This window comes from Diadema antillarum, unplaced genomic scaffold (genome assembly GCF_040938485.1).
Source record: "Diadema antillarum isolate AM-2024a unplaced genomic scaffold, OU_Dant_1.0 scf00000143, whole genome shotgun sequence".
In the NCBI taxonomy this organism is placed as follows: Eukaryota; Metazoa; Echinodermata; class Echinoidea; order Diadematoida; family Diadematidae; genus Diadema; species Diadema antillarum.
The window spans coordinates 2,027,957-2,047,356 of NW_027271032.1; the positions used below are offsets into that span (position 1 = coordinate 2,027,957).

Consider the following 19,400-nt stretch of genomic DNA (forward strand, 5'->3'; position numbering starts at 1 on the left):
AGATGCCAAAAATCAAAGCATGTGATCAAATTGAAGCAATGAAATCCAAAAGAGTTTGCAGCATAAGGCATGACTTAAAATGCTAACAGCTGTCATTACGCATGAAAATTTAACACTGCTTTACTAAATAAAAAAGAAAAAATAGAGAATTTAACCATGTTACATGTGGAAGAAAGGGACAGCATTGAATCTATTAATTACACACTGATATTGCTGTTTGACAGGGCCCGTTCATTGGTCAATTGTAGATTTATATTATTTTTGTCTCTAAAACTTTGATACACATTGTCCTAGGTCAAGTTCCATCCCACCAAATCATCGAGTCTGGCCACGGGGTCTACGGACGGACTGGTGTGTGTCTTCGACACGAGTCAAAACAATGAGGAAGATGCCTTGGTGACGACGCTGAACTCAGACTCCTCGGTGGTAAGCAGAAACCAATCAAAGGAGGGCCAACAAATCAGGGCCCCGTTTCATAAAGCTGTTCGTAAAGTTACGCACGACTTTACGAACGACTGAAATATAAAGTGCCAAAATGTATGCATTTTTTTTTTCTTACATCTTAACAAAGTACGACTGTATGTCAATATTTTATCTATATTGAGGCAAAAATGCACTTTCAACTAAAAGAATAATCATTATCATCTGCAAATTTCAACTTTAGCTATTGAAATTAACAATGGTGAAGAAACCCCACTTGGCTTGCCATATTTAAGTCGAACAGCTTACGAACAGCTATATGAAACAGGGCCCGGGCAATACTCTTTAAGAAACACAAACTCTTAAGCTTATTACTCTATAGGGACCATCAGCTTTAACTGAGCATGTTGTTGACTTTTCCACTTATCGGAATATCATTCTTTTGCATATTTTGCTGTTGAAATTTTTGGTTTTTGCTTTTTTTTTTCGTCGATAATTGATACGCAATCTTCAGAATTAATCAGCTCATACCAAGATACTTCCATCCAATTTCCAGGTTTGCTTTTGAAGCAATAGATAAGGCACGGTCCTGTGAGAACATTTTCCAGGCAACTTGACCTGAAATTTTTTGATATCAACCAGCAATGCTGCTATTTGACCCATGAGTAGTGTGATTGTATGATACACTAGGTCACAGCAATAAAACACTGAAAATTGAGCCCATTTCTGTGAAAGAGTCTGACATGTCCAATAAAACTCTCTCACCCTAACCTCCATGACACTCATACCCTTTCCCCTTCTATGACCGCTTCATAACATGGGCAACTCTTATCAAAGTGTGAATATTGTTTTCTTCTTTGGCCATTTGTTGTTGCTGTTTTTGAATAATGCTGGAAAAGATTGATTGTACCAACCCCAGCTCCAGCTTATCTACAGATCAGGTCCTCTATTTGTACCCCTCAATATTCAAAAGTTAAATGCAGACGGGATATATGACAATTGGTTTGGCTTGGTTGTTGGGGAAGGGAGGCATGGGGGGAGGCAGTAGACAGCATTGTGAGAAGGGGAGAGGAGGGTGATGGGAAGAAGAGGGGTGTGAAGGGTGAAGGAGGGTGGCTTGGCATTGCTCTGTCAGCCAGTGAACTCCCAGATGTATCCCAACGTCCTGTCTGCCCTCATCTCCATCTCCCAGCCAGAGGAGGAGCCAGCCACTCCATTTATTGACCTAAAAAAATATCTTCCTGTTTGCACATCCGCCTCTGACAGCCATTTCAGAGCACTTAGACATTGCATGGTGGCTGGACGGCCATTAAAAGCAAAGAAAAGCAGCTGCAGTATTGATCCACTCTCATGAATTGGATGATATGGTCTCCTGCAAAACAAACGCTTGATTTGATGTCATTTTGTGTCCCTGCGAAACGATGAAAATGAGTTTAGCTCCGTCGTTATATGTCTGTCCCCTATTACTGGTACTTATCTCTAGCAATGCAATGTTTCGCCACACATTTATTGGTACCCAGTTGACCTATCAAACTTGTTCAGGACAAAGTTCTCAATATGGGATGAAGCTTTGTGCTTTGGATGAGAATTGCACCAGTTCTTGAATCTTCATTCCACAAGCCAGATGATGTAGGCCGTAAAATGACTTACTCAGATAAGAGGAGTGGCTGACTGTAGTTTTGCTTTAAATAAGTCTAGTTTGTTGGTGCATTCATTGGAGTGAATGTCAAGTTTTACAAAGACACACAGATAAGCAGTAATGCATATCTGTGAAAAATGAAGGATAGAGAGGAGGGGAGGCTGCTAGTTCTGTATGTGTATCTCTCAACCCGTTGAGGACATTTCGATTTTGCTACGACACGTATTTCCCATAGAAGCTTGCCCAAGTATACTCGGGACTCGTCCTCAACAGGTTAAGGAGGTTGTATGCAATGTTGTATGGTTTTGTAGGCATAGTTTGGTTCAGTTGGTTTCAGTGAATATAATAATCATAATCATAATATATCAATTCAACATTATTTCAAAATTGTTACAGTCTTAAAGGAAAGTATGCATCAAAGTAAAATCATGATGAAAGAAGAAATTGGCAAAAAATCCACTGGATATCAGGCAGGATCTTGGAGGCAGAAAGAAAAAACACTGAAATAATGAATTTTAACAAGGGATCTGAAGCTACAAAATGTTATGAAATGAGGAGGAGGAAAATGTTGTTTCCCAATCTCTTTTACAAAAGTAAGCAGTCATTCCTCTCTTTTTTCAGGGGGGGGGGGGGGGGGGGGGGGGGGGGGTAGAGATTGAGGGAAGGGAGAGGGGGTGCAATTTTCCACAGTTTTCAGTCATTACATGTTCAAGGCAAGCTGTAAGTATAATTTGATATCTGAAGCAGATTTAGTTAAAAGCTTGAGCTGTTAAGAGGGGATGTTGTGGTGTTGACATAGGGATGATGGCTACACAATGTTGCCATGGCGATTCTTCAGGGCTTGATTTCTCATGCATCACTCTTGACTTCAGCTGACTCTGTTGATATATGACCTCTACACACAGATGAGAGAATTTACAGGTAGTCTGTTGATAGGGAGAGAGTCAGCTGACAAGATGAGTTTTGAAGACTTGAGCAAACATCCCTGACAGGTCGATGAGATACTACACAAATAAGCCGCCAAGAGCGGCTCCCGTTTCGTTTGTTTGCCAGTCCATCAAATTTGATCTCTGTATCTATCTCGTTCTCCAAAACATTCCAAAGCAAGAAATTTTTTAGTTTGCTTTGTCTTTCATCTAAAAGCTTTCGGTTAGATGGTTGCACAGTGAGGTGGGATTGGACAGGTCTAGTTTGTGTCTAGGACTTAAAGCGAAAACGTCCATCAATTTTACACCATCTCCAAATATGCATGGTGCCCTCTAGTGTTCACCAGAAGGGAAGGAAGACCATGACCCCAGACAGAGAGATAGAAAGAATGCTATGGTCTAGAAGGTGGCAGGATAAAGATTAGAGAACAGGAAATGAAATACTAAAACGGAATAATGCAGGATAGTGAAATAGGGGAAAAGAAATGAAAGGGGGTAAAGAGAGATTGTTCAGTCAAGATATACAAGGTATTGATGTAACAGATATACAATGAACATATATTATCCCGTGTATGGCTATTCACTCATATCTTATGCAGTAAGAGCATTGAGTGTTGAATTTCCATTGATGGGAGTCAAGAGAGTCAAGGATAGTGTTTATATTATGTATGTTAAAGTATGGAGGGTAATATAATATTCTATTTTTTGTATAGATATATTGTTCAAGTATATTTGTATTCTTTTGCATCATTCCTATACTATTCAAAATAGAATAACTTGCTTGAAATGTGCAGTGTTAGTCAGATGCCACAGGCTTTCCATGGAGAACTCAGGAACATTTCTGTGTACATAGGGCATATCAACAGCTGATGTTTACAAATTGTCAACAAAGGATAATTCTACACAGGAGATGGATGCTACTTGCTGCATTTACCATGGAAGTGTCTATGAATTGAAACACAAAAGTGACCATGTTCATAAAGGTCTGAATTGAGTGGAGCAGGAGGGAAAGAATGGCATTTTTTCAAAGGCTTTTGTCTCAAATGTATACAGATATTTGGACTTGAACCGACATATTTAAAGACTTTTATGTGATGACTTTATAAAACAGACCCCTGAATCCTTTGGAGCAAGACACAAAGAATTCAAATTGTATGGGAGGATTTACCTCAGAAATACCTATAAATGCACACAGAGTAGTGACCTCGTCTTCTGAGATACATTGTATGAATCTCTTGAATGTTAAGTATGTCATGAATGCATGTTTGCCCTCTTTTATGCAGAGTCGCATTGGCTGGTGTGGAACAAACAGCGAATACCTGTACTGTCTGACGCACACAGACACCATCCTCATTTTTGACGCCGTGGAGGTAATTTTGATGAATCATACCATCGTCTGACCGTGGCGGCTAAAATACTTCATTCACGATCATGTCACTAAAGGCAAACAGCACTGACTGACCGTGACCAATATTCTATCTCTTGTGTTTTTTTGCCGACAAATTTGTTTCGGAAGCAATGCAATTAGTGTTTTATGCTCTGTGTAATGGAACGAATTAGCCAGAGTCAAACTTGATGTTGCACGCACAGTTGATTTGATTAGTTTCAACTAAGGCCGTAGCTGGAGGCAAAATCAATAAAGACCAATGAGAAACTTGACTCTCCTAATTGCTGACTGAGCTTTAGGTATTGTGTGACACCCATTTGACCTCCAAGTGACGGTTACTGTACGTTACTGTAGATTATGACTACACTGTTCAGTGGAACATGAAGAGCGACCTCACAGTCTGTTTTAATTCTCTCCACCATCAGTATATTTAAAGATTGCAGTTGCTAATTGTTCCAAGGAGCATCCAGCATGTTTGTGTCATGAGAAATTAAGATTGTAAAGGCAGATAGATAGATAGATGGATAGATAGATAGGTATATAGGTAGATATATAGATAGATAGATAGATTAATAGATAGATAAATAGAGAGAAATATGATAGATGAATATATAAATAGGTAGATAGATAGGTAGATAGATATAGCTAGAGAGAAAGAAAACAAAAGATAAACAGACAGTCATATGGATATGTAACATGTAGATTGATGGGTTCATATCAAGAATGCTGAATATATACAAATACATGAATAAGTAATACTTTGTTTTTGTTATTTTTTACACCAAAAATTTTGCTGTATATATTTTTTCTGTTTCTTATGGCAGTTTGTTTTTCAATGTTTCTATTGCAGTCATCAGAAATAACAAGGTTTGGAGCAATAAGGGAGTCATTAAAAGTAAGTATAGATGTTATTTTTCTTTTAAAATTTAGATCACTGACAATAATTATCAATGCTTTTAGTCCCATTTTTCTGTTTACGAATATTTCTTTCTATTGATAACTTCTATTGAAGAGTTTCCTTTTCTTTCATAATTTTTTGATTGATGCTGTCACAAAATGTATGGCTCCTTATATTACAATATAATCCCTATCAGAGATGTAGAATAATAGGGACAATTGTTTTCACAACTGCAAGATACACAGTAGCTAGCGGAGTATACACAAACTCCACTTCCCTAACTTAGAATGAGTGACATATTTAAAGTGCCCTTCAAGGAGTTACAATGGAAGCAGTGCAAATGTTATCATTTGTTTGTTTGTTTTTTTCAATCATAAATGATATTTTCAAGAAAACGTTGAGTATCAATCTTATGCAGGGATTTTTTTTTATGTAGACAGCTGTAAAATTTATCATCACCAACTTGGCAAAAATGTTACTGTCCTCCTCATTCTTAACTACTGCATGTATTGCATGTTTAGAAGAAGAAAGGCATTAAAGATACAGTTTACCATTGGGAGAAGTGATTTTGAAAATGGTCAAGTTATCACATTTTAGGTATACGTGTAGGTCAGTTGTATCACAAAGCATCCTACCATATAAAAATTTTGCAACAAAACCTAAAATATAATGAGATATCACTATTTTTCTCACTAAACCATAGCTGTAGATGGTTTATTCTTGAAACAATTTTATTATAACTATTTTTCACATTTTTATATTTTCCAATACTTGACATTGATGATACTTACTCAATTTTTTACATTGGTTTCTATCCCCAACTAACATTTTCTAAATATTCTTAAGCACAAAAGCTGGGTTTTTGTTTCATTAGCAAATGGTAAATAATGCCTTTAATGTTGTGTGTAGCCCACAGTAGTAACTCGCTTTTGCTTCCCACATGATTAATAATGTACTGTTTATATCACTTGCGTTATGTCTTCACCCATACTCCGTGATGTCTGCACCTGTATAGGAGGACTGCTGTCAAGTGGATTACCTGGTAGATTGTTTCTACCACTCCTCCCTCAAGTCCCTCATCGTCCTCGGAGGAACCAACAGGTGAGTCTTTAAGCTGTTTCCTACTGAATTCTGAAATCCCCACAGACATAATACACAGGCCACCAGGTTTCCGTAAGGAACAGGTTAATGGTGACACACAGGCACAGCACCTTCGGGGGACTCAAAACTCAGTGTCTGCATGTGAAATGAGAATGGGGTAATGGTCATGATTTATTCCATCATGCTTCGCTACTTTTTGGTGTGCAGTTATCACAATTTCCTACCAAATGGTCCTTAGATGTGTCTCTGCGTCATCAATCTTGGAGATTGTTGTATTCACCATCATAATTATCGTCCATTTTCTTAGAAGCTGGGAATGACTGTATGAGAGCAATACACATCACATTTGTATTCATTTGCAGAAGGCAGTAGGAATAGTATAGAACTTGCATAAAAGCATACCACTGGTACTTGATAAACTCTGGTCCCCTGTACCTAGTGTGGCTCTCAGTGAATAGTTAGCTAATTCCCTCAGTGATGACATCCAGGTAGCATTGGGGATATTAACCCTTTGCGAATGAGCTGATTTTGCTATGACATGCATTTCCCATAGACATCTGCCCAAGTATACTCGGAACTGGTCTTCAACACGGTAAGGTACACATGTGCACATGCACTATTGCTGAAAGAAAAATGGAATCATTTTATGTATTGACAGCTATGATTTTAGAACCCCAAGTGCTAATGCATGTTTGTTATTATTTCATGCAATGTTTTTATTTTCCTCCAGTACCTGTCACCATAGCAACCATTGAAATTGTTTTTCATGTTATGCCATTTTTTACTTTCCTCCAGTGGTGACACACACCTCCTGACAGTGGGGCGTGACAGGTTACACTTCGTGCACCCCCTCAAGGGGATCCACAAGGGGGTAGTCAGGTGTCTTCATTGGGACAACCAGGTAAGTATCAAGCATTGCTGGTTCTTGTCTCCCATTGAGGACAGAGTGTCACTGTACATCACCATGATGGCAGTTGCCATGGGAGCAAGATGAAACCCTGGAAGCTGATTGGCTATCACTACAGTAATGGCTATGATTGTAATTTACTGAGATAGCATGTTCTTATTGTTATAGGATCCAGGATTTTAGTTTCTTGCTCTGCCTTTGGAAATGAAGTTGCCACGTGTCCTCCATACTCTTTTAAGTCAAAGAAGTAAGATACTTCTGACTTGGAATGCTAACAATTAGTTTAGTATAAAATTAGTAGTCTTCTTTAAGGAATATATATCACTAAGGTTGATTTTTGGCATCTTATTTTACTTGTATCGTCTATTTAATAGCTGGGATAATTACATGCTGCTTCAAAGTATATGTACGATAATGGTTTATTTGCCGTTATGGCAATGACAGCATCCTTTGGCCTTACTGTTCAAGAATATTACTTGTGTCCCTTGCATAAGCTGCCACAAAGATGATTTTTTTTTTTTTTTTTTTTTTAGGAGAATACAATTTCTGTTTAGAAGCAGGATAGAACGGTACTTCATGACATTGCAGATGTAATGCCCAATACATAAACAACCTAAGATTCTCATGTTTTAACCCATTGAGGACGGGCTGATGTTGCTACAACACCTATTTCCCGTAGATACTTGCCCTAGTATACTTGGGACTCGTCCTCAGTGGGTTAAAAGATACATGCAGATCATCTATGATATGCAGATGAGAATTTACCACAATTAATCCACCACAAGCCATCAAACTAAAACATTTCAACTCTCGCCATCAGACGGAGACGTTGATAACGGGAGGGGAGGATGGCGTTGTATCGTCATGGCAACCAGACAGGAATGGCAATCAGACGTCAACGACCAAGGAGACCACATCACCGGCACAGAACAAAAGGATTCGGCAAACAAGGAAAGCTGAGAAGAGGTCTTCCCCTCTGAAGGTGAATATGGATTCTATGTTTTCTTTCTTGTTCGTATGGTTTTTGTTCTTTATAGCTCTCCTGGAATTATGGAATTATAGCATGGATTCTCATCTAATGAGGACCTCTAGGGCAGGGCAAGACTAGATTTCTATCATCATCAGGAAACCCTTACTACTGATTACCTGGTCACTATGGCAACAAGCAACAATCATTTCTGTCAGTATTAACGTCATCATTGCCTTTGTCATTTTTCTCTGCACCATCAGTGTTATCGTTATCATCATCATCATCATCATTAGTAGAGTTATGATTTTCATCACAATTGATTTGCAGTTTGTTTGACATATCATAAACAAACAATACACAGCCGTACACAGCATTACTACAATCGATGCAATAAATTCAGTTTGGATTGCTCAATAAAGGCATCACTTTCCATAATAGTGCCACTCGAAAGGAAGAAAGGAGAACTGAGTCTCTAACCATGAGGTGCATATTTCTCCCTTCCTGGATGAAATGCTCAAAGAACAGTGAAAAAATTACCTGTTCCTGTTACAACATGGACCTATCCTTAAAGTTTCATCATAATCTATTCATAATTCTTTTGTGTTATATTCCTAAGAGGTAAATATACGTACAGATAAGCAAATGCTGGCAAAAAACAAAAATGAACATAATATAACCTCCTTGGCGGAGATGATGATCCAGTTGCATGTGGAAAGACCCTCACAGACTACAGACAGACAGACACACCCACACACTGCTGCTTCAGACCTTTTGAAATATGCAACTACTGTATGGAGACAATTTGAATTAAGCCATTCTACCATGTTACCATTGCCTTTTGGTGTTTCGGTCATGTCATCTTTAGGTCCATGATTCATTATTATAATTTTGTATTCTTGTATTCCAGTTTTTGTTTGCTGTGTCTATGTTTGTATGTCATTGAAGAGCTGTATGTATTCTGACCTATATCTTGAAAGAGAATTTTATATTATATTTACATAAAAGACCTATGTCTTTCAATGTGTCTATACATTTTACTGGGCATCATGCAATGGAAATTATGTTATGTTTCGTATCGTTCAAAAATCACAGATCCACTCAAATAATCAAGATTGGCATATTTCATACTCAAAGCAAGATGTGAGAATCTAATATGATACATTTCTATAGACATCCATGCTCATTCACACAGAAACACACAACCTAAGGAGATTTGGATGATGTATTCAAATCTTGCATTTTGCTTCATCTAAATGCATAAGATGGAAGAAGAATATATCCTAATTGATCTTCCAAGACTTTGCCTGCTCTTCCACCCTGCAAGGATACTGCGCTGCTCCGTAGAGATACCAATGTTGTAGCAACAGTGCTCACAAAGACACTGACATCTGGATGTTGATTCAAACATTCCGCCCCGCGATGCAACCGAAGGTGTGGCAGACAGCTCACGCTCTCTCTTGCTTGTCCTCACACCACCTCAAATGATCTGTGAAGGTTTTGTGGGAGCCCCTCTAAATAGTCCTCTCAAACTCCCTAATCCCCCTTGAAGAAGCCAAAATTGCCGACTCATCCTGATGGGCCTTAGAAAGGCTTTTTCGTCTTCAAGGGTTTTCATCCTCTGCAGTTGTTGTGGATGTTCTTGGTTTTGCACTTATTTTGCACACTATTTTTAAAGCAGTTTTGTTTTTGTTTTTATTTTGTGTTCACTTTTCTGTTTTCATTTGTGCTTTGTTTTTAATTGTGCTTTGTGTGAATGGTTTTACACATGAGTACATTTCAAGGGAAGATTTAAATAAAGATGGTATTGACAGATGTGTCCACAATACTTTTGCCTTGATTGGACACAACAAAAATTATTGTTGTGTGATACAGAGGTGCTCCGTACATTTTATATCTGTCCATATGTTCAGAAGCAGAGGACTGCAGGGACTGTGTAAACATGTAATGTTAAATAAGTGATGTGCCTTTTTGGAGTCAAAGGTGGCTTATTTCTAGATCATTTGTGGCATCAAGAACCTGTTTTCACTCTACAATTTCAATCTTTTGCATTATTTGGCTAGAGTGGGCGACACATTTGATTCTACTAGTGTATCAAGTTTTAAAGTGTGATGAAAAGAATGCAATTATTTTCTTGTGAAAAAAACCAAAACATTAAGCTCAAGAGCACGTACATGATGTTTGAGCACTACCTTCTAACCCTGATAGTGTATACAGTTTATTGGCTAAAACATTTTAAACCCTTTTCCCCACCTGATCCCCAAAATTCCTGTAAACTTGGCACACTCTTAGGAATTGGTTAAACAGATACAGGACACAAACAGTCTACTTCTATTGTCCTCCTAGACCCCCAGTTTATTTATCTTGTTTCTACTTATTTGTCAAATTCTAAGAACATCAAACAACCATGTGAAAGCACAAAGCAATATGGCAAAAAGGGAACACGCAACCAATACCTGGGGATTAGCTTTTTAAAAAAAAGAAAGAGATTTCTATCTTTAAGTTCTTCTCATTAGTTGGTGAGAATTTTGGATTTAAAACATGTAATTAGCTGTATGGACTTGTTCATATTCACACTGATGAAGTTAAACTACAACTCATCAAGTAACAAAATGTACCTGGTACATCTTGAAGGCAATGTTATTCAAGTAAGCTGAAAATGATAAATGCATTTACACACAGAATGTTTTAAAGGCATATACCAACTGATATGCACAATTTCTAATAGCAACAGTGATCATCCACAAGAATGCTAGATCCGATCCTGGCCATTGTCCCCTCAAACACCCCTCTCCCATCCCAGTGTTGTTGGAATTAGTTGCCATGTAAACAAGTGACCAGGTCATTACTTGAAAAGAGAGGACAAAGAGAGATAATCAATGGAAGAATGAAAGACAAGGCCCCTTCTTATCAGTTTGTTTGATTTAGCTTTGTACACTGAAGCTAGAAAGTTGAATGACACTATCCACCAAGAATCAGACTTTTTTTCCATTTCCTTCTCTTTTTTCTCTTTTCCTTAAAAGGGGGTCTTTATTCTCTCATTTTGTTTGAATTAGTCAGGAATGGAATGAAAAGAGCTCAATGGAAAATTTCCCCCGCCTTGTTTGAAAGAGAGCCGCAGCAGAGCGGATCAAGGCGTCCAGGGAGGCTATTAAATGTTTGCATGTAGGATCATGCTCCTTGAAGGAGTAATCTTCCAGCAAAGAGAAAAGGAGGGAGGGGGGATGACGGAGGGAGTTTAAATCAATTTAACCAAGAAAGATGGAGCTGCTTTGATGACTGTATGGTACATGGGGTGCGAACCAGTTGCTTTGCCTTTCTTCGTCAATTCCAGGAAATATCCAACTTGATACAATTCACAGCTTCAATTTTCTCACGATTCCTTTTTTTTTTTCAGTCAATTAGAAATATTCAGCATCAGGATATTCAGGATGCCAGATTTTTTTCATCAAATCATCCTCCAGTAAAGCGCTAAGAAATTTAGTGGAAATGCTGGATCAAGGAATAAATGTAACACTATTTCTTATTCTCCTTTCTATTTTATGGTTCTGAGAGTTGTTGGTAATCTCATGTAAGTTTTAAATTGACAGTGTGTAATTGTTATACTAAACAAAAATCAAATATGACTTTGCATGTAAGAGTCAAGAAAAAAAGAAGAAAAATTGGAAAGATTTTCATTTTGATGGATGAGTAACATTTCTGTCGTGCTATCAGCCAAGCGTACTGTGACCCAGATGTGAATGCTCAAGTAATATTGGCCGCCATCTGAGGGCAGTATATCTTTATATGGCCTCAATTCGTGCCATATTGCATGGATTAAAGAGGAGGGCAACACTACTAATTGTGAAGCAGTATATGTCACAGTGTCCTGGAAAAATCATGAATGTCATCCTCATCATCAAAATAAACATCCAAAGTATGGAGGACAGTTTTCATCATTTTGATCTGCGGCTTCTACCAAAGAAATAATAGAATACACAGAAAATGTAAAATCCAGCTGCACCAATAACCAGGCAAACATATGTTCACTAATTTGACGCAGAAACATGTAAGATTAATGTTCACTTGACTCCACAGTGTGTGGTGTAACAAATATCTCACTTTATCTTCATTTTTATATCTACGAATAAGTCACCACATGGGTCATTTTAATTTCATTTAGTCTATTTAACCCATTGAGGATGGGCTGATTTTGCTACAACATGCATTTCCCATAGACACTTACCCGAGTATACTCGGGACTTGTCCTCATTGGGTTAAGGCCAAAAATTGTAGGGGGCGGCTGTCCTCCTAAACCCATCCCCACCGGTTCTGCAGCCCTTATGCCATGTACAAAACGCAAAGAAATATTTTGTGGAGCCTGTGCACACGAGACATTCCATTCAGGGGAATCACAAAGGATATGCAAGATATTTGTATGTCAGTCTCCATGTCATAAAGATAATATGAACAATGCATTTATTATAATTTCCAGACTATGTGTGCTATGTGGGTTATGATTTGTGACACCACATTTGCTATGGGCATACCATTTTGCATGCCAGAGTCATATTTTGCAAAATCTGTTCTCTGTTGTGCTTGGGACACAAAATGCCCTGCAAAGCAGGCCCAAAATGAAGCAACAAAAACATCCATGTTCACATTCATGTCATTTCACGATCAGACTTTCATGTTCCCTGTAAACACCCCAGCGTTTTTCAGTGTAAGGTTCGTGTTGTACTGTGTTCTATCATCACACTGTCTTTGCCTTGCTGTATGTTATATGTTCTGTTTTTGCTATATGCTACAAGCATGCCAGAGTTTTGCATTCCAGCACTAAGCATGCAAGAGCTGTTTGTGTTATGCGTAGTTGTATTTTGTGAGGTTTCCTCATTCAGATGTATAAGATGAAATTGCACACACAGATTGAGCAGAAAACACACAAGGAGTTAACCCATTGTGTGCTGTGAGTGTTGATTGGCACAGAAAACCCCATAGCATTGTACACATTGTCCAAAGTCCCAAGCATAGGAAAGGTTAACCGTGCCTACATTTATTGTTTTATTTGATGTGACTGTGACAAAGTCCTATTTACAAGTTATGACTTGTCATAAACTTGGGCAGAATGTAAACTCTATAACTGTTAACTTCAGGAGTTGTTGGCTAGCTGTCTGGCTGTTAAAAAAACTCCGTCACAACATTTCATGATCCAAGTTTGCTCTTTCTCATGATGATCCAGCAAAATTTGGTGTTTTTTTTTTCTTTTCTTTTACTTTTATTGCTTTCATTTTAATTGAGAGAAGTGACAGTGTTTGTCTTTCTGAATACACTCATGATCAAATTAGAAATTAGTGTTACTAATAACATATTCCTCTCCTGACACACAGTAGACTTTTTTTTTTTTTGTTAAAGGCAAATTTACCATTTGCAGATGAAACTAAAACCCAGCATTAGTGCTTCAATGTAGATCTAAAATGTGAGTTAGGGATAGAAACAACCAATGTAAAAATTTGAACTGGTATAATTGATGTCAAGTATTGTTAAATGTACAAAATGTGAACAATAGATATAATGAAAATGTTTCCAGACTAAACCGTATACAGTTATGGTTTAATGAGAAAAATAGTGAAATCTCCTTATATTTTAGGCTTCACTGCAAATATTTTATATGGTAGGATGTTTTGTGATACAGCTGACCTACACATATGCATCAAAAGTAATATCTTGAACATTTTTGTAATCACTGCTCCCAGAGGTAAACAGGACCTTTAACTCATTTGTTTTTGTTTTTCTGAATAATGAACTTTGAGGAAGGTGCAGTAGTTATGTGGATTTTTTTTTAACTAAACAATTTTTATACCTTCGTCTACAACTATTATGAGCAAACAAGATCATGACCAATTGTTTCATAGTCTAACATCATTCACACTCCTCCCTGTTCAAAGTTTTATCGCCCACTTGTACTACCACTTTCTGTTCTCTTCTTATAATTGTCCCCATCTTTCTCTTTCTCAGTACTTTTCTTTTTACCCATTACCTTCTTCCCCCCTTATTGTAAGTTTTTGTTGTGTTTTTTACCCTTTTGTTTCTATAATTTTCTTTTATTTCAGTTGAAAGATTTTTGCATTTGTTTCACTCTTGATACTTTTGACAGTGATGAAAAAAAATACATATTGCATAACTACCTTTTATTAAACTGCATTCCTTTGTCATTTTTATTTCCATGTGGAAAATCATCATCCATAGAGCTTTCTGTCATAAGGTTTACTCACTTTCATGGCTTTGCTCATTTTTTATTCATTTATTTCTTGTCCTCTAGATATCAGTCAGTGGCTGACTGTAGATGTTTTCTTCTTTTCTTCCGATCTGTATTCAATGTCAAAATTTTGCTGTCTTTTTTTTTTTTTTTTTGGAGGGGGGAGGGGGGTGGGGAACTTGACAAGCAGCCATCCAAATGTGGAAACTTGATTACTTACAATTGTCAGAGCTGAGAGAGGTCTTCATGAGTGTTGGAATGGCAAGATTGGGGGAAAAAGACAAATGCACAGAAATGTTGACTTGAAGGAGCAGAAAGAAAAGAGATACTCCTTTATAGATGCAGAAGTTTGTTTTTCTGATTTGCCTCGAGTCAAGTACCAGCTCGGTTGTCACACCTGTATAAGTGTGCTTGCCACTCCCCCTGATCCCCCTCGCATGATTTCTCAACTCCCTAGCTGCAAGTCATGCTCTGCAGCGGTTGCCTGGCGACATGAGTGTTTATCTATGTTAATCACTTCTCAACACCTGTGCACATTCTCCTGCCACAAACAAAGTCATAAAGCAAAGAAGAGGGTGAGGAGGGTTGAGAAGTTCAGTTGTCTGGCAGATATTTTAGGGACTGGATGGTGGATGGTGTTTGGATTTTAAAGGTGAAACATAGTTGATGGCAGAAACTGTCAATTTGTACCTGAATTTGAGACCTGTGCATATAAAAAATATGTGAAATCCAGCACTGTAATAACACGATTTCAGTTGGGTAATATAGACTAATATTACCCAAAAAGGTATGACAGAAATGTTGCAGTCTCAGAGCATACACAGTTGTGGTTGTTACATGGTGTTTTATGTTTTGTTTTATAATATTCTTTATTTGAATTTCATTCAATATCAGGTCTATGTTAACAATGAAATTGATATGAACAAAAATAAGCTGCATTCTTCTCTCTTGTGCTGCTAAATCATCATCAATAATCATAAATAATCAATAATCATGAATAAAATCATAATCAATAATCATAATTTTATAATCAATTACATTATACCGAGCCATAGCATTATCAGTTGTGCAAGAGTGAATTGCATACAGCTTTTTAGCTGCATGTGATTCAATACTACTGCTAGGGCAAGATTCTATCATCAGGTACTAAGAATGTTTTGCGTACTCACACTAAACGGAGAGGGCGTTTCAGGAGTAAAAGTTGAATGCATATGATTGCTCAGCGCGAAAAATTAGTCACACAAAAACATTGACATTTACAATATCTGAACAACATTTGCATGTTGTGTGATCCTCTAATGGCTGATTTAACCCCCTCAGAATCACTGTATCAAACTCCCTGTGCTATTGTGTGCTGTGATCTTGCCATTGGTATGCTGGGGTTAAATGCCAACATGTGTGTTTCATTCATACTATTAATTGCCTTGTCTTTCTTCAGCATGTGAATGTTGCATACAGACATCACCGTGTTAAATTACACTGATAAACTAAGGTAGCATGCCCTCTAAGAAGGGATGGGTCTCCTTTCTTTTTTCTGTTTTCTTTTTTCTCTTTGTCTATCATGCAAGAGATAGGCAAAAATGGAATAGTTTCTCTCTTTTTTTTCCTTTTTTTTTAGATAGGACAGATTGTTAACTCTAGTAGTTAATGTGTGAGATATCTGAAGAATAATAAGGGGAAGATTTTAGAATGATCACTCTCTTCTTAACCCGTTGAGGACGGACTGATTTTGCTACAACACACATTTCCCATAGATGCTTGTCCGAGTATACTCGGGACTCGTCCTCAACGGGTTAAAAGAATTTTTGCATTGTTTCTTGCATATTGCATTGTGCCACTGCAAAATGTGTGTTCTGCAATCTTGTTCGTGAAACCTTGCACTGTTTCTTGCTCCTTTACGTTTATTCTCGTTTTCTTTTACTTCTCTGCTTTTGTTTCTCCAGAGCCAACCTGAGAAAATTGCCAAAAGACTTCAGAGGATGAAAATACACCATGGATCAAAACCCTACAAGATGTGATCAAACAGCCACCAACAACTACAATCAAAGACAATCCTCACAAACTGAACATATTCGAAGCTTAAAACAAACCTAGTCCAAAGCAAAATGAATTGCTATTTGTTGTGTGTGTACATACAGTTTGTACCTTTGTGCGTTGATAGCATTGTAGGTGTCATGGTATTTGTATTACACACTGTATAAGGTCAATGTTGATGTGTACAAAACGTAATGTCTGTTGCATGGAAGTCAAGTACCATTGTAGAACCACATATAGGATATGATGTGGGTAGTTGTGTTACTGCTATGCTCATTCCTGACTCGTCACACCTGTGTGTGTGTGCGTGCTATTTTGTCATTGGTTTGTGTGCCCCAGGGATGGTCTCAGTGCTGCTGGAGCTGTTTCCAGGTTTTCTTGAACCCGCGGCCCGAGAAGAAGAAACTCGGCATCATGACAGGACAGCCCGTCTAAGCTCCGCCCACGAGGGTTGGTCGTTCGCAAACCGAACTGAGATTCAAATCAAACGAGGTAGCGTGGAATATCATCATCCGGAATGGCCTTCCCCAGGGACTAAATACCAACATTCCTCACAAGAATGAAATGAACGAAGAGAAAAAGATGATAAGCGATAAGATGATACTACAAGTGCCAAGGTGAAACACAAGTAGCTTCATACCACCAGACGTCGGATATCGGAGTGGGAGCACATACTTCCCATGTGCCGTTTGTACTTATTGTCAATCATGTAGAGCTGTGACTGTAACAAACGGTTGTTTGTCATTAATGTTCTTCTGAGAATATCACCGTGTTGTTGTGTGACCTAGAGATGGCCTCTCCACTTTACATAGCAACCACAGAGGTTACCCCAACAGAAATTCATCACGTCTGTTAAAGTCCATATCATTCCTATGACATGCAAGAAATATCCGAATGTATTTGTGATCACCTGTGAGGATCTAATATCTCAGAAAAATAAAAAATAAGAATTCAAATGTAATCCTGCAAGATTATAAGAGAATCCTATAGGATGGATTATATGTGATATCTTATCAAGAGAAAAGGTTATAGTCCATGATTGAATATCTGATTTTGAGTTCTCAGAATAGATTGGAATATCCAAAAGAGAAGGTTCTTGTGACATTGGTCCATTTTAACTAAAGCAATACAACATTTTACAAAAAGTGGTTTGTTATTCTTGTTTTAAAAAAAAGCCAATTAGAGATGGCAGTGTTGTCAATGCTATTTGATATTGATAATTTTCAACTCCAAAGGAGCAAAATTTAAATGAAGGCTTTGATGTTTTTGGCTATTTCATTTTTAACAATATTGTGGTATTTGGGCAGAAATATGATTAGTTGCATTGTATAATTCCTGTAAATGCAGCATACCTTCAAAAAATGTCCAGTAACAGCCTGACAGCAAATTATTGTTTGCAGTTTCCAAATAGGAGAGCAAATTTTGGACAGCATTGTTGAGCCTGAGGTTGACTTGTCAAAATTTTCTTAAACATGTTAAGCCTTGTTTGTGCCAATGACGAAAGTTGTTTTTCTGTCGCTTTGGATTAAAAAAGATATGTATGAGTTACATATATGATTCAAATATATATATAAAATTATATCCATCTAGTATTTTGTGGGGCTTTAAAACAAATATTCTTGTAGTTATCTGTCAGAGAGAACTTTGGCTCGTGTGATCACTTTTTTTTTTAAGAAATCGATTTTCTGACTAGTAGAGCAATACAGTTGTAATGTATTGTTGTGGATGAGACATCTATGCTTATTGTGTGCAGACCGTGCATAGATGAATACAGTTGAGGGTTTTCTGAGACATTCCAAGAGTCTTATCGCTTTTAGCTCCTTGTTCATATCATGGTATCCTTCAATATAATTAATATCCAAGACTATTTCAAAATTCACATCATACTGGTCTGCTGAATTTCAAGACAAATATCTGATAGTTCTGCTTCTCTTTTATGTCCCCCGGTTACTTCTATCATTCCATGGTATATTGATTTACAAGAGTGGAAAGTGTTTGTTTTGTTTTTTGTTTTGTTTTGTTTACCCTGTATTTCCATTGTAACTGGGTAAGACAGACTTCAAAACAATCAACACAAAGGGCGCCCTCTTGGTGTGGAAGTAGTGGAGCCAGGTTTTCTGAAGTGACTGTGAAATAGTGATATCATGTTACATGTCAGTTTAAACCCACTGGGGACAAGCTGAGTTTCCTTTAACACACATTTTTCATAGACACTTACCACAGGACTAGTTTTCAATGAGTTAAAGCTGTGGAATTACAATATAGAGTTTATTAGTGTTAACCGCTGCCATTCTTCATATTTCTTGTAGACACCCATAACCATGGGCATACTTATTTATAGCCTTTTTTTTCATTACAGTACACCTAAGGCAGGGCTGCACACTAACCTATTTTTTCTACTGGTCTGACCAGTTTTTCCATCTTTTACTGGTCCATTCCTGAAAAAAGTTACTGGTATGACAGCGATTTTTACTTGTCAGGAACTGTCGGACCAGTGCCAGCGTGCAGCATAGCCTAAGGTTAAAAAACGCACTCATTTTTTGAGAAAGAGAGAGACAAAACTGTTCCGCATACATTCCCTTCAAACTGCGATGGTTTTTAGTCCAAAGTGAAGCATTCCTCTTTGTGTTTAACTTTTTTTGTTGTTGTAAATGTGACAAGGAAGAAGCAGAGCTGTGAAGTGCTTTGAGAAAAATGATATCAGATTTCTATTGATAAGTATGATTCTGGTTATTGTCATACCAACCCAAGGAAACAAAATAATCATAGAATATAGAAGTCATCATCGAGAATGATTTGAATTGTTTTTACAGGTGAAGAGCAGATGTTCTTGCCTACACACAGTTCAGATAAATTTCAGATGTCATTTCAGCTGTTATAATTTCA

At 37.5% G+C, this 19,400-nt stretch overlaps 1 protein-coding gene across 1 annotated transcript in view; it reads left to right on the plus strand.

Annotated features, from left to right (window-relative positions):
* The window catches only part of LOC139721459 (WD repeat-containing protein 89-like), a 146,895-nt gene extending 130,152 nt beyond the window's left edge, over window positions 1-16,743 (plus strand). The window contains exons 9-15 of the mRNA XM_071632775.1: window positions 295-426; window positions 4,269-4,355; window positions 5,223-5,267; window positions 6,286-6,371; window positions 7,167-7,272; window positions 8,099-8,260; window positions 16,424-16,743. Coding sequence (XP_071488876.1) covers window positions 295-426; window positions 4,269-4,355; window positions 5,223-5,267; window positions 6,286-6,371; window positions 7,167-7,272; window positions 8,099-8,260; window positions 16,424-16,498 — 693 coding nt within the window. The 3' untranslated portion in view covers window positions 16,499-16,743. The remainder of the gene's footprint in view (window positions 1-294; window positions 427-4,268; window positions 4,356-5,222; window positions 5,268-6,285; window positions 6,372-7,166; window positions 7,273-8,098; window positions 8,261-16,423) is intronic.
* Window positions 16,744-19,400: the final 2,657 nt, after the last annotated feature.